This window comes from Schistosoma haematobium, chromosome 1, assembly GCF_000699445.3.
Source record: "Schistosoma haematobium chromosome 1, whole genome shotgun sequence".
Classification (NCBI taxonomy): domain Eukaryota; kingdom Metazoa; phylum Platyhelminthes; class Trematoda; order Strigeidida; family Schistosomatidae; genus Schistosoma; species Schistosoma haematobium.
This window is the reverse complement of record NC_067196.1, coordinates 67,325,104-67,340,394: the sequence shown is the minus strand read 5'-3', so window position 1 is coordinate 67,340,394 and position 15,291 is coordinate 67,325,104. Positions and strand designations below refer to the sequence as shown.

At 37.1% G+C, this 15,291-nt stretch overlaps 2 protein-coding genes across 4 annotated transcripts in view; one reads left to right on the top strand and one right to left on the bottom strand.

Annotated features, from left to right (window-relative positions):
* The window catches only part of MS3_00001931 (uncharacterized protein), a 29,668-nt gene extending 19,726 nt beyond the window's left edge, over positions 1–9,942 (top strand). For all 3 annotated transcript variants that reach the window (XM_051209446.1, XM_051209448.1, XM_051209447.1), the window contains 2 exons: positions 57–321; positions 9,150–9,942. In XM_051209446.1, the coding sequence (XP_051074902.1) occupies positions 57–321; positions 9,150–9,250 (366 nt within the window). In that variant the 3' untranslated portion in view covers positions 9,251–9,942. The remainder of the gene's footprint in view (positions 1–56; positions 322–9,149) is intronic.
* Positions 7,616–11,655, bottom strand: MS3_00001929 (uncharacterized protein; the record flags this gene model as incomplete). Its single annotated transcript, XM_051209445.1, has 1 exon — positions 7,616–11,655. A coding segment is annotated over exon 1 (414 nt), but the record flags the coding sequence as incomplete, so codon positions are not given.
* Between the last annotated feature and the right edge of the window lie 3,636 nt (positions 11,656–15,291).

The following is a 15,291-nucleotide window of genomic DNA, read 5'->3' as shown; positions in this document are numbered from 1 at the left end:
TAAACGTTTAACTCTAGTTCTCTTTATGATTATGGTTTTTTTCTATCGATTTTCAGATAGGACCCAACGTAAGTATAGGTGAACGAGCTGTAATACAAGCAGGAGTACGTCTACGAGAATGCATTGTACTCAGGGATGTTGAGATTCGTGCACACGCTTGTTGCCTGAATGCAGTAATTGGATGGAATACAGTTATTGGGGAATGGGCTCGTGTCGAAGGTACACCCAATGATCCTAATCCTAATAAGCAATTTACCAAACTTGAAGTTTTACCTGTTTTCAATGTCAAGGGTCAACTAAATCCATCCATTACTGTGATTGGTAAGTCTAATCTACTGCTTATTATTACAATCGATGGATAATGAATATTTATGATCTGCCATAACAGATAATATAAAAAGTAATATAATAATAAGTAGAGAAGATTAAATATTATCTAATTTAGATCAATATCTATGTGTGCGAAATGAGTATATGTAAATGATAATCATTGTGTGTATTATTTATACCAATTTGATCGAGTCTAGAAATTGACAGGGATTCTAAAGTTACTATCAAGTGTGGTTTTCACATTGCGTAGTTTATTATTATCTCTGTTTCCTCTTACCTTTTAATTTGGCTAGTTGCATGAATAGTCTTAACAAGTATATGTGTGATCAGATTGCTCGAAATGCGCAAATATGTTACATATTTCTGATGACCTTTGTTTTCTCATCGCATTATCCAAATTTATCAAAGCGACTAGTTGTTTTAAATTCTAAAGTTATTTTTCGAACATATATATATGTATGCATGCTGCGAAACTATCCGAAGATACTAGGATTCGCCTCTGACCTGAAGGCCATTGCAATTGACAGTCTCAAATGCACTGGTTACACGGCTATTAAATGCTTCCCGAGTTTCCTCTCAGTACACTCTTCGTCTCAGGATATCGTTGGCCGAAATTTACAACATTTAGTTTTACTGTCAGCCAAACCAATACATTAATCTCATCTCATTTCTAAACCGGTCATCTTTCAGTAGCACTTTGAATTTTGTCATAATGCTGTGATCGTTCACAGGGTTTTAAATGAAGCATCCTACTTCATAATTGAAGAATTCAAATGGACATATATCAAGGAGAACTATTACATCTGATGAAATATATCACGTCACCCAGCTTACTTATAACAGAATTAACATTCCTCCTCGCATTTACTGTACGTACCAACCACTGTCCACCTACATCGTTTTTGGAGACTAAGGGGCTATCAAAAATCGATTCAAATATGCATTATGCAATCGTATAGGTGAAGTTATTTTTGGTTCTGTTGACTGTTCGGCTAGTTGGTTAGAAGCCGGGTGTATTTTAAAACAATATGTTTATCCCAAATAAGTATTTAGCGCCTTTTTAAAGTCCTGTTGAAAGAGGATATGTGCTGAATGGTCAAATACTAAGTTACTATACTTAATAACTAATACAAATAAGTTCTGGGACAGCTAGGAGCTGAAAAATATGTTTGCTACACAAATAAAGAAATAATATTGAGAATAATTAAATGAAGGAAGGGGAGTATAATGGAAAATTAGTGAACAAGAATAGTGTGTAACACGGAGAAACATACCTGTTAAAATAAACAAAGAATGGTTCCTGTCAGATAGGAGAGGGAGGTTTATATGGTACACTTAGATTCATGAATTCGTATGCAGTGACAGCATTCATGAAGTCACCATCCAGTCATCTGAAACCGTTTAAGAAAAAAAACTTGACAGAGACGAGCTTTTGATGTGCTGAAGTATAAAGGTTAACACAGAATAGAAGTTTAGCAAAATAGAAAAATGAAGCAACATAAAACAAATACATTTAAATTAAGTAGACAGCCTGGAGTCCCTCCGGGGGCTGCTGCCGGTCCAAAGCCCGGACAAAGGAGGAGGGTTGGGCATGGGGATAGCGACCCCACCCCGTAGAAAACTAACTCGCTAAAACAACGCTAACCAGAAAAAATTATTCAAACCTTTCAAACTCTGTCCTGGGAGTCAGAAGGTCTTCATTTAGAAGAGTTATGAAGCCTCATGATGGAAGCCGAGTTCCTTCGAAAGTCTCGAGGCCGATGTCCCTTCTGACAACCAGAGCAACCATTTATTTAGGTATATGGAATGCTCGTACAATGTGGGAGACCTGGAGAGACTAGCTTCACGGGAGCTTCTGCTATACTCCGGCCATGATGAGAAAATGCTCCACATACACAAGGAGTTGCATTGATGTCCAAACAAGCGCAAAATGCGCTTATAGGATGAGAATCTCATGGGACAAGGATCATCAAAGCCTCCTTCAAAACAAAGAAAGAGGACATTTCAATGAACGTCATCCAATGCTATGCGCCTACCAACGACTACAATGAAGACGCTAAAGATCAATTCTACAATAGGCTGCAGTCAATCGTCGAGAAGTGCCCAACAAAGGACCTGACCATTCTGATGGGAGATTTAAATGCCAAGGTTGGAATGGGCAACACTGGATATGTAGACATCATGGGATGACATGGACTGGGAGAAAGGAACGAAAATGGTGAGAGATTTGCAAACCTATGTGCCTTCAATAAACTGGTCATAGGCGGCACCATATTCCCACATATACGCATTCACAAAACCACATGGACTTCACCGGATCACACTACGCAAAGCCAAATCGACCATATCTGCATCAACAAAAAGTCCAGGAGGACAGTGGAGGACGTGAGAACCAAGAAAGGAGCTGATATAGCATCACATGAACACTTGCTGGTCGCCAAGATGAAATTGAAACTCTAGAATTACTGGACAACGATGCAGACAATATCTCAAAAGTTCAATACAACTTTTTTTCTGGATACTGACAAACTCAACAAATTCAAGATAGTCCTCAGCAATAAGTTTCAGGCCTTTCATGATCTACTCAATGGAGAAGGAACTACTATAGAGAGCAACTGAAAGGAGATAAAAGAGGCAATCACTTCAACATGTCATGAGGTTCTGGGCCACAAGGAGCACCATCACAAGGAATGGATCACTGTTGATACATTGGACAAAATCCAAGAAAGGGGGATCAAGAAGTCAGCAATCAAGAGCAGAAAAAGCCAAGGCACAAGCTGAATACACAGAAGTAAACAAGCGAATGAAGAGGAGCATCAGAACTGACAAACGTTAATATGTGGAAGATTTAGCAATGACGGCGGAAAAGGCTGCAAGAGAAGGAAACATGAGACAACTGTATGACATAACAACGAAACTGTCTGGAAATCACCGTAAACCAGAACGACCAGTGAAAAGTAAGGAAGGCGAGGTAATCACCAACATTGAAGAGCAACGAAACAGGTGGGTAGAGCACTTCAAATAACTCTTGAATCGACCAGCCCCACTGAACCCACCCAATATCAATATCGAAGCAGCACCCATGGACCTCCCAATCAATGTTGGCCCACCAACAATTGAAGAAATCAGCGTAGCCCTCAGACAAATGAAGAGTGGCAAAGCAGCAGGACCAGACAACATTCCAGCAGAGGCACTGAAAGCAGACATAGCATTAACTGCAAAGATACTCCACATTCTCTTCAATAAGATTTGGGATGAGGAACAAGTACCGAAAGACTGGAAAGAAGGACTTCTGGTCAAAATACCAAAGAAAGGCGATCTCAGCAACTGTGATAACTATAGGGGCATCGCTCTTCTCTCAATACCAGGGAGAGTCTTCAACAGGGTATTGTTAAACAGGATGAAGGACTGTGTAGACGCCCAACTTCGAGACCAACCGACAGGATTCCGTAAGGATAGATCGTGTACAGACCAAATCGCAACTCTACGGATCATTGTGGAACAATCAATTGAATGGAATTCATCGCCCTACATCAACTTCATTGACTGAGAGGAAGCATTTGATAGCGTGGACAGAACAACACTATGGAAGCTTCTTTGATACTACGGCGTGCCTCAGAAGATAGTCAATATCATACGGAATTCCTATGATGGATTAAACTACAAAATCGTGCATGGAGGACAGTTGACAAACTCGTTCGAAGTAAAGACCGGTGTCAGGCAAGGTTGCTTACTGTCACCCTTTCTCTTCCTCCTGGTGATCGACTGGAAAGTACGGAATACAGTGGACATCTAGGATGCAGTTGGACGATCTAGACTTCGCAGATGATCTGGTTCTTCTATCGCACACGCAACAACAAATACAGGAGAAGACGACCAGTGTAGCAGCAGCCTCAACAGCAGTAGGTCTCAATATACACAAAGGGAAAAGCAAGATTCTCCGATACAACACAGCATGCCCAATCCAGTTACACTTGATGGAGACGATTTGGAAGATGTAAAAACCTTTACATATTTGGGCAGCATTATCGATGAACAGGGTGGATCTGATGCGGATGTGAAAGCGCGGATCGGCAAAGCAAGAGCAGAATATTTACAACTAAGGAACATCTGGAACTCAAAACAACTGTCAACCAACACCAAGGTCAGGATTCTCAATACAAATGTCAAGACAGTTCTACTGTATGGGGCGGAAACCTGGAGAACTACGAAAGCCATCATCCAGAAGATACAGATGTTTATTAACAGTTGTCTACGCAAAATACTTCGGATCCGTTGGCCGAACACTATTAGCAACAACCTACTGTGGGAGAGAACAAACCAGATCCCAGTGGAAGAAATCAGGAAGGAGTGCTGGAAGTGAATAGGACACACATTGAGGAAAGCACCCGACTGCGACACAAGACAAGCCCTCACATGTAATCCTCAAGGCCAAAGGAAAAGAGGAAGAACAAGGAACACATTACTCCGGGAAATGGAGATAGACATGAGAAAAATGAACAAGAATTGGATGGAACTAGAAAAGAAGGCCCAGGACAGAGTGGGTTGGAGAATGCTGGTCAGCGGCCTATGCTCCATTAGGAGTAACAGGTGTAAGTAAGTAAGAGCAAATTCTGTTGCATTTCTTTCATTTAGTCCAATCCATAAAATGTTTAAAATAATAAACTACTGGTATTTTAAGACAAAATCTACGGAAAATACAAAATTGAAAGAATTTCCACTGACAATATTATTACTATCATTGTTGTTATCATTATTGTTAATGGATTTCTTCAATATTATAGTTCTGGTACAATATCGAATTTTCAGCACAAGGTATTTCAACAAGTTACATTGACAAAAAAAGAAAAAAAAGGGTGCGAGAAACTGATAGCTGCAAACATATATACAAAAGTCAAGCAAATAAACTGCACGGAGTTAAATGAAATGTTTTTTTAAAGATTTGAATCCGTACAATTTTTAAAAAAAATTAGAAACATGTTTAAGAATACAAGTTATTGACTAGATCAACTTGAACAACCTGTTCATCACATTGTATATTTGCTAGATAAGGTAATGTAGAACTATCATATTTTTTCTTGCGTGCATGGGTTCTGATGTATAGAAATATCATTCCACCAGGATATACAAGGAAAAATATGTGAATAAAGTGGATGGTTTGTATTTGATAAGATAACACCTGTGAGGAGTTTGCAACCACAACCACATTAATAGTGACCTTAAAAAATTTACCATAAACCCTACTAACAACCGTCAGCACTCTCCTCAATACAGCAAAGTCTTTTCTTGAAAGCACGGGAAAGAATAATTCAGAACAGTAAAGAATAATAGGTAGTACGCGAGAATTGACAAATCGTAAGAGTAAATATGGAGTAATGACAAAAGCATGCAACCCCTTTATGTAGTAAGCCAGACGAAACTTACTTACTTACTTTTACTTACACCTGTTACTCCTCGTGAAGGAGCATAGGTCGCTCACCAGCATTCTCCATCCAACCCTGTCCTGGGCAATCCTTTCCAGCTCCTTCCAGTTGTAATTCATCCTTTTCATATCTGCTTCTATTATCCGACGTAATGTGTTCTTAGGCCTTCCTCTTTTCCGCTTCCCTTCAGGATTCCAAGTTAGAGCTTGCCTCGTGATGCAGTTTGACGATTTGCGTAATGTATATCCTATCCATTTCCATCGTCTTTTCCTAATTTCCTCTTCAGCTGGAAGTTGGTTTGTTCTCTCCCACAGAAGGCTATTGCTGATGGTATCCGGCCAATGGATGTTGAGTATCTTGCGTAGACAGCTATTTATAAATACTTGTACTTTCTTGATTGTGGTTGTTGTAGTTCTCCAAGTTTCAGCTCCATACAGTAGAACTGCCTTGACGTTCGTATTGAAGATTCTCACTTTGATATTGGTTGAAAGTTGTTTTGAGTTCCATATGTTCTTCAATTGTAGGAATGCGGCCCTTGCTTTGCCAATCCTCGCCTTTACGTCTGCATCTGAACCTCCATGTCTATCGACGATGCTTCCCAGATATGTGAAGGATTCTACATCTTCCAGAGTTTCGCCATCAAGGGTGATTGGATTGCTGTTCTCCGCTTTGAATTTGAGGACCTTGGTTTTCCCTTTGTGTATGCTGAGGCCTACTGATGCAGAGACTGCTGCTACACTGGCTGTCTTCATCTGCATCTGTTCGTGTGTACGTGATAGGAGGGCTAGGTCATCTGCGAAGTCCAGATCGTCTAATTGGTTCTGAGCTGTCCATTGTATTCCGTGTTTTCCTTCAGATGTCGAGGTCTTCATAATCCAGTCGACCACCAGAAGGAAGAGGAAGGGAGAGAGTAAACAGCCTTGTCTGACTCCGGTCCTTACTTGGAATGCATCTGTCAGCTGTCCTCCATGCACTACTTTGCACTGTAGTCCGTCGTATGAGTTCCGGATAATATTGACAATCTTCTCAGGAACTCCGTAGTGTCGAAGAAGTTTCCATAATGTCCTCCTATCTACACTGTCGAATGCCTTTTCATAATCAATGAAGTTGATGTATAGTGACGAGTTCCACTCAACTGATTGTTCGACGATGATCCGTAGTGTTGCAATTTGGTCTGTGCACGACCGATCCTTTCGGAATCCAGCTTGTTGATCTCGAAGTTGGGCATCTACTGCATCCTTCATCCGGTTCAGCAACACCCTGTTGAAGACTTTCCCTGGTATTGACAGTAGTGTAATGCCTCTGTAGTTTTCACATTTGCTCAGATCTCCTTTCTTTGGAATCTTGATGAGGTGTCCTTCTTTCCAGTCCATTGGCACTTGTTCCTCCTCCCAAATCTTTTTGAATAGAGGGTAAAGCATGCTTGTGGTTACTTCGACGTCTGATTTCAGTGCTTCAGCTGGTATGTTGTCGGGTCCTGCTGCTTTCCCGTTCTTGATTTGTCTGACGGCCATTCTAATTTCTTCCGTCGTTGGTGGGTTGACATCTATAGGAAGATCTGTGTGTGCTGCTTCGATGTTCGGTGGATTCATTGGAGCCGGCCTATTCAGGAGTTCCTCGAAGTATTCTACCCATCTGTTTCGCTGTTGTTGAATTTCAGTGATTGGCTTGCCTTCTTTGTCTTTGACCGGCCTCTCTGGTTTACTGTATTTCCCTGATAGTTTCTTCGTTGTATCGTAGAGCTGTTTCATATTTCCTTCTCTAGCAGCTTTTTCTGCCGTCGTTGCTAATTCTTCCACGTATTTCTTCCTGTCGGCTCTAATGCTCCTCTTCACTTGCTTGTTTGCTTCTATGTATTCAGCTTGTGCTTGGACTTTCTCTGCTCGTGTTCGGCTGTTGTTAATTGCTGTCTTCTTGTTCTTCCTTTCTTTGATCTTGTCCAGTGTTTCTGTAGAGATCCATTCCTTATGATGGTATTTCTTTAGACCCAGAACCTCTTGACACGTTGAAGTTAATGCTTCCTTGATGCCTTTCCAGTTGTCCTCCATAGTAGTTTCTTCTTCATTCAGTAGATCTTGTAAGGCTTGGAACCTATTGTTGAGGGCTATCTTGAATTCATTGAGTTTGTCAGTATCTCGAAGGAAGGCTGTATTGAACCTTTGTATTGCTGTTTGTCCACTTGTCCAGTTCTTTTTTAGCTTCAGTTTTAAATTGGCTACAACTAGGTGGTGATCTGAAGCTACGTCAGCTCCTCTCCTGGTTCTCACATCTTCCATTGTCCTTCGGAATTTTTTTGATGCAAATATGGTCTATCTGGTTCTCTGTAGTGTGGTCCGGTGAGATCCATGTAGCCTTGTGTATACGTTTGTGTGGAAATATTGTGCCTCCTATGACTAATTTGTTGAATGCACACAAATTTGCAAATCTTTCTCCATTTTCGTTCCTCTCTCCCAGTCCATGTCGTCCCATAATATCTTCATATCCAGTGTTGTCTATTCCGACCTTGGCATTTAGATCTCCCATCAGAATGGTGAGGTCCTTTCTTGAGCATTTCTCTATGATTGACTGCAGCCGCTCGTAGAATTGATCTTTAATGTCGTCGTTGCTATCATTGGTGGGTGCATAACATTGGATAATATTCATTAAGATCCCCTCCTTCTTTGTTTTGAATGATGCTTTGATGATTCTGGATCCGTGGGATTCCCATCCTACAAGTGCATTTCGTGCTACTTTGGACAGCATTAGAGCAACTCCCTGTGTGTGTGGAGCATTGTCCTCTTCGTGACCGGAGTATAGCAGCATCTCTCCCGTAGCTAGCCTTTTCTGTTCTGCTTGGGTTCAGTGGGTTTCGCTGATTCCCAGTACTGCCAAGTTGTATCTCCTCATTTCCGTTGCTATTTGGCTGGTCTTCCCGGTTTCCCACATTGTTCTAACGTTCCATGTACCTATAAAATTTTTTGCTCTGGTTGTTAGAAGGGGCATCGGCCTCGTGGCTTCCGAAGGAGCTCGGCTTTCACCATGAAGCGTCATAATTCTTCTAAATGAAGACCTTCTAACTCTCAGGGCAGAGTTAAAATGGTTTGAATTATTTTTTCTGGTAAGCGTTTTTTTAGCGAGTTAGTTTTCTACGGGATGGGGACGCTAACCCCATGCCCAACCCTCCTCCTTTACCCGGGCTTGGGACCGGCAGTAACTCTAGAAGGGCTACAGGCGGAGTTCAGACGAAACTTACACTAAGATAAATGAACTTCGACACTGTGTTTATCGAAGAATCTCCAATGGTACAAGCTTTATGGGATTCCAAAAGGGCGTTTAGGTGCTGTTCATTTCTCAGACTGATGTGTTGTTTTAAATTGACATCTATAACTTTTTTTCCCTGATTTACTTTCGTCTTAGGCTCCAATGTGGAAATTCCTCCTGAAGTTATTGTTCTGAACTGTATAGTTCTACCACATAAAGAATTATCACAAAGCGCCAGAAATCAAATTATTTTATGATATACATGTCATCAATTTATATTAGTGCACAAATGTATTTGTGTACGGGATACAATATTGTGTATACAATTAAAGCAACTACCAACTAATTTGTCTCAACTGTTTATTTTCATATGTATCTATTAGGCGGTTTGGTTAATGTTTGAAAAAAAAAATTAGGAAAGTATGTACATTTTTGCTTGATACTTATTTCTCGAAAAAAACTATATTCGTGACAAGCATGATAATATTTTCCTTCGGTTATTTCATAATGATTTATTTATCGTTTTGATCTGTTTTCTTTTTTTCTTGTTCGAAAAAACCCAACTGTAATTTGATTTTAAACTTGTTTATTGTTTTTTTTTTGTTTTTTTTAAAATTTTTTTTGTATAATTGGACTGATCTTCTTTGTATCCATTGGTATTGTACAATAGTAGTTTTAAATAGGAATGACCGTTTCTATATATTATTTTATAATATCGTTTCTCAGTTTAATTCTAATTCTCTTATATTAATTTATACGAAAGACAATAATTCATCATTATTTATTATCATTGATTCTATTCATTGGTTTGCTTTTTTTGTTTTTTAGTTCAACAGTTTTTTTCTCTCTTTTGTGTTTCTTTATTATTGTAGTATGATTACGGAGCACTAATAAACATGTTTGTTTAACCCTTAAATATTGAATTAATCCATTAAATTGATGAAGTAAATTTGTTTTTTCTAAAGAAATTTATATAGTTCAAAAAATCAATTTAATCTGTAAAGCTGTTCGATGAAATCTAGAATGAGTGCAACATAAAATCACGGTTCACCAAGTTAATAGAGTAGTTAAATTATTAATGATTTTATCATGACTAGAAAATATGTGGTAATTAGCATTGGAATTGATTTTTAATTGTTAAACAATATGTAATTAATTACTATAGATGTAGAAAGTGTACCTTAAAAATTCTTTAAATAAAAAGTATCAATAATTAATAACCTGTAAAACGAAAGTCAATTATAACTAACTGAGTTCACGAGATTATTTGTTGTATGCGGTTTTATTGTACTTGGATCTTACAATCATAAGCATCAAAATCAGACTTAACTCGAGTAAAATGTATGTTAACGATCATTTGATGTGATAAATAATAATAAGAAGATGTGGTATGGATGTAATTTGAAGTAAGCAATCATATCGATTCATAGAAAGTCAGTCCAAAGATTTTGATGGTTAAAAAAATTAATGATCGGAATAAGGAGAACTAGTACAGCTCTGTTTCAATTGATCATAATCCAGTTACAAACTGAATTTTCAGTCAATTTTAATTATAACTTGAGGAAACTAATAAATCTTACGCAGGAATTAAAACTTAGAATCATACGAGCCGCAACTAAATCATAAAAATGAAAATGGCTTGGTTGTAAACGAGAGAATCAGAATCATCTGCGGATATTAGCTGTGAACAGTTGGTCACCATCTATGCTTGTAAACAGTATACATGTAATTTTCTAGTATCCTGTGATCGGTACCTAAAATCTCTATAGGACGTTGGGATAGTGAATCAGATTAAAATGGGGGGGGGATTTTCAGCATAAATAGAAGCGTGTCGGGGTGTTTTTAGACGACGTGTCGTTCCTGTTTGAGTCTTTCATTGTGTGTACAATATCCCTCAAAGAAACAAATCCTACGTAAGAGATAAAATATTTAAAACATTCAGTAGCCCGCCCGTACTAAACAATATTTGATTTCTGTTCATATATATAATAAAGAAATAATATATGACTACTTGGTTAAATTAAGTAAAACATTAACTCCTACACATGTTATTAGAAAGTGCCAATTATTATTTTCAAATATGTCGAAAGTGGAAATGTATGAAATTTTTTTATCAGTCATTTGTATGGGTTTATCCGGGTTCGAGGGTTGATGGTTTGGATCTCATAAAATATTTAGAATCCTATTATCTATCCTAAATTTAGCTGTACCTAGCTTTTCCTATTTATAATAATAATTTATATTCTGGAAAATAATAATTACAAAATTCACGCCAGTTTACAGGCATGATCAATTTAGTATAAGTAGTAACATTAGATGTACAGAACAAACATGTGATAGAAGAAAGTTTTAAGTATACTAGTTCAGTAGTTGTTTAAGTAGTACATATATTACAGTGATCCAATGCATCAGCCGGGAATTTTCAATATTTCTTAAATGGACAGCCTGTTGATTTATGAACGGTGTAATTAAGGTCAATTCGTGTGCCAGATCGAAATAATGATAATTATCTACAACTAGAGAAATTAAAACGAAAACAGAGAGCACGGAACAACGAAAAAGTAATTACCAAAATATATCAATCAGGTCTACCTAAATGCGTGTCATGTGACACAGTGATGTACTTTTGATGTTATTCAAATTAGTTAAAGTTGCTAGGGGCGGTGTTAACATATTGACAGCAAGTGGGTGGTTTTACTAAGGGAATTCACTAATAAAGATGGCTAAACATTTAAGGTTCCTAAAATATCACTTGTGGAATGAGATACACGTAAAGGCGCTAGATCATTCAATGCATTTTCAGAGGAGCAGTATGCATCGATGCAGCGAACAAATAATGGGAGTGATTTTATCGTGCGGATAGATTGTGGTAGGTTATTCCAGAGTCTAGAAAATTTACAGGTGAAGTAATTCATATAAAGAGATGATTTAGAATGAGTTTGTTTCACTAGTGCCAAGGAATTACGGATGTCATAATGAGAGGTTTCTGCATATTGAATCGCGTGATCGGATGTAAACGATATTTTATGAAGTAGTTTGAAGAAAAAGATAAGATTTAGTTTGAGTCTCCTCCTTCATAAAGGGTCTAGCCCAAGTTTATTACATCTAGAATTATAAGTTAAGGTACAATCAGCTCCAAGAATACGAAGTGTAAATCGTCTCTGTACTGATTCCAGCCTTAATTTATCCTTTATGAGCGCACTGCTAAGAATAAACGTGCAATATTCTAGAAGAGGTCGAGCACAAACTTTGTACATTAGAATACGTGACTCAGTGTTGTAAAGATTTCGAGTTATGTAACCTATCAGACGTTGAGACTTAGAGGTTTGTTTTAATATATGTTCTGTAAACGACAAGTCTTGGGAATATCTAAGTCCTAAGTCTACTACTGTATGTAACCTAGATAACACTTCTCCATTTATGGTAATGTCTATAAATCGTTCAATAGTCAAGTTGAATACTGGAATAAGTTAAGAAGGAAGTGTTTCATTTCTGTGTGACACATTTTATTCAACCAAAAACTCAAATATTTTACACCTACTTTTATTTATTTGGTGACGCTTGCTATACAAGTATCTTAATAGCTACAATATCTGTGATGCATAGTTAAGGTAGACATGATTTTAATTTTCTTTAAAAGTATTTCTTGGAATCTGCTTTACCTGAGTTTTAACTAATATAGATGTGTAATTATGACTTGAAAACAAAGCTAAATTTCTTGTTTCTAAACGAGTATATAAATATGACCCAGTAGCACCATTTTTTTGTATTGATCACTGAAGAGTGTTTCTACTTTCAGACATTCATTTTCAAATAAACTTTTTTACATTTAGTTAGTGTATGATTAATTTCATTATATGAGAAAGTGGTCGATTCAGTGTAGCTCTATGTTTAGTGCTTAAAACCATCCACCCAAACTAAAGCAAAGGATATATACATGTATATCTTAGATTATCCTAATATCAGAAATTAACACTGGGATTATATAGATACAAATCAGCTAATATGCTTGAGATTCAACAATTCGTTGTGTGAAATCTATACTTTGCAATCAATTTTACCACGTTTAACCTTGGAAAGGTTTGATAGTTTATCTCAGAAACATTTTTTAGTAGTTAGCTTTCTTCTACTGATGAAATGTTTTTGGTAAGTCTCTTTTGCTTTGTTTTTATCTATATCAAGCCCTGTTAAGCTGGAAGACCGCCGAATACTAAGGAACATTGAATAGTTGTTTCTTCCTAACTCGATACTCCTGATGATAATCTATATTTTAATAGATATTAACAGACCTGGAAAATGGACTGTTTGTCGCTAAACAGTCGTTCATTCAGCATGAGAACCAGAACGAAGTTTAAATTTATGAAGTTATGGTCATAGCCTTAGAACAGTGGAGAGAGTAATCTTATGGCATAATGTTATGACGCTCATATAAGCTTTTATTGCTTAATATTTCTGGACTACTTCACTCGACAAGTCTCCAAATCAGAACACTGTTGTGCAGGAACGTTAGTGTATTTTATGATTTTTGTACAAGATTATTCTAGTTTTCCCCAAGTATCCGCTAGCGTTGACTGGTTAAGAAATAGTCAATCAGCGTACTTCAATACTGCACTGAACATGCTTCAATCCAATCTGTATCACACCAACACATAATAGACTTATAAAAAATATATGGAGATTGAAGAGAACATTTATAGTTGAAGCTAATAATCTATGTTGACATAATCCATTTATGTCATCCAAACATTTCAAACCACTGATTTCTCTCAATCCTAGGAATAAAACTGGATTGTTTGTTCACTTTTTTAGATTCACGTCATGTTTAATATCGCACAAGTGGCTATGATGACTTCTTTATCGTCTGAGATGTTTTATAAAGGACTATATACATGCATTTCTGTCCTTTGAGTTCACCCGTTTTATCACGTAATTTTTCATGATTGACTTCACATATTATACGTTCTTGTTCTCATTTCTTTTTGAACTTTTCATTGCAAGAGTTTCAAATCCTTTAGCTGTGAAAATTAATCTACTTAATGTCGACTAATCCTCTTTGCCATATGACTAGTTTTCTAACAAAATAGGATTGATATATTCTTTTTCTTTTGTGGTCCATTAACACTATTTTTTACTTAGTTTTCAGCAGCTCATCTTTTTGAATACATTTCTCTATCTTTTGACAATCATTTTCAAGTATCTGCCGGGGATAGCTCTCTGACTCCATCATAGTGCGATGTGAAAAACCATATTCATGGCTTGTCGTAAAAAATCTGTGGGATGTTTTGTAAGGGCTAAATTTGTTTACGAAGGGTATAACTTTGGCAGATCCTATCATATTTTTGGAAGATACCTAGGTATCACTTTTTCTCAAGTTTTGCGATAAATTCGATACTCGAATAAAGCATTATTAAGTTGTAAACATCATTAAAATATTTGCCTGGTATAGAATAATAAGTGTATTCTTTTTAAATTTGTAACAAATTGATAAACGAGGATTGACCCACATAACCGCACAGTTTGCTGAACAGCGTAACTTATTGTTAAATGAAAGCTGTCAGTAGTCTTAGGAACATTGGTATGAATCTGTGTCGTTATTAATGACCAATAGTACCAGTTGTGTCTTCTGTTATTAGTGTTTGTATATCTCTCTGAACATAGATTATAACCCTCTTTTATCTCTAGCGACCAAAAACAATTTCATCCGGTGACATGTTTTCAATTACCAGATTTAGGTTATAACAAATTAACATATAATTAAAGCAATTATTTGAATTGGAAACCGTAAGCATGTACCTGAATGAGATTAACACAGGATTATCAGCTCTTTGCTAGGTTCAAAAAACCATATCTAATTTGAAGTGAAAAAGATCTACAAGAACTGACAGGTTAACTCTGGATGTTTATAGATATGAAAATCTGGTTTTAGCGGTTAGATTGATAATACTAATTGGAAGCTAGATATAATTCTATCTGATTAATCTCGATGGCTGACATTCTCAGTTTAGTAGAAAGGAAAAAATTCCTTTCGTATTATCCAGAAAGTGATTAATTATGACTAGTATAGCGTTTAAAATATAAAATCCACAAACATTTGACCGTAGGTTGGAGCTCAGGACAGGTAAACCAGAAAAAAACAGACTGACTTCAACCCTCGACTTGTGGACCAAATGCTCATTTATTTTCACTATTTTGAACGTAGGGATACCTACACATGTTGAAGACCCAATAATTAATGCTAAAATACAGCACAGTAAAAAGATGAAATCCATTTACTAAGTTATAAATGCTACGTCTGCTT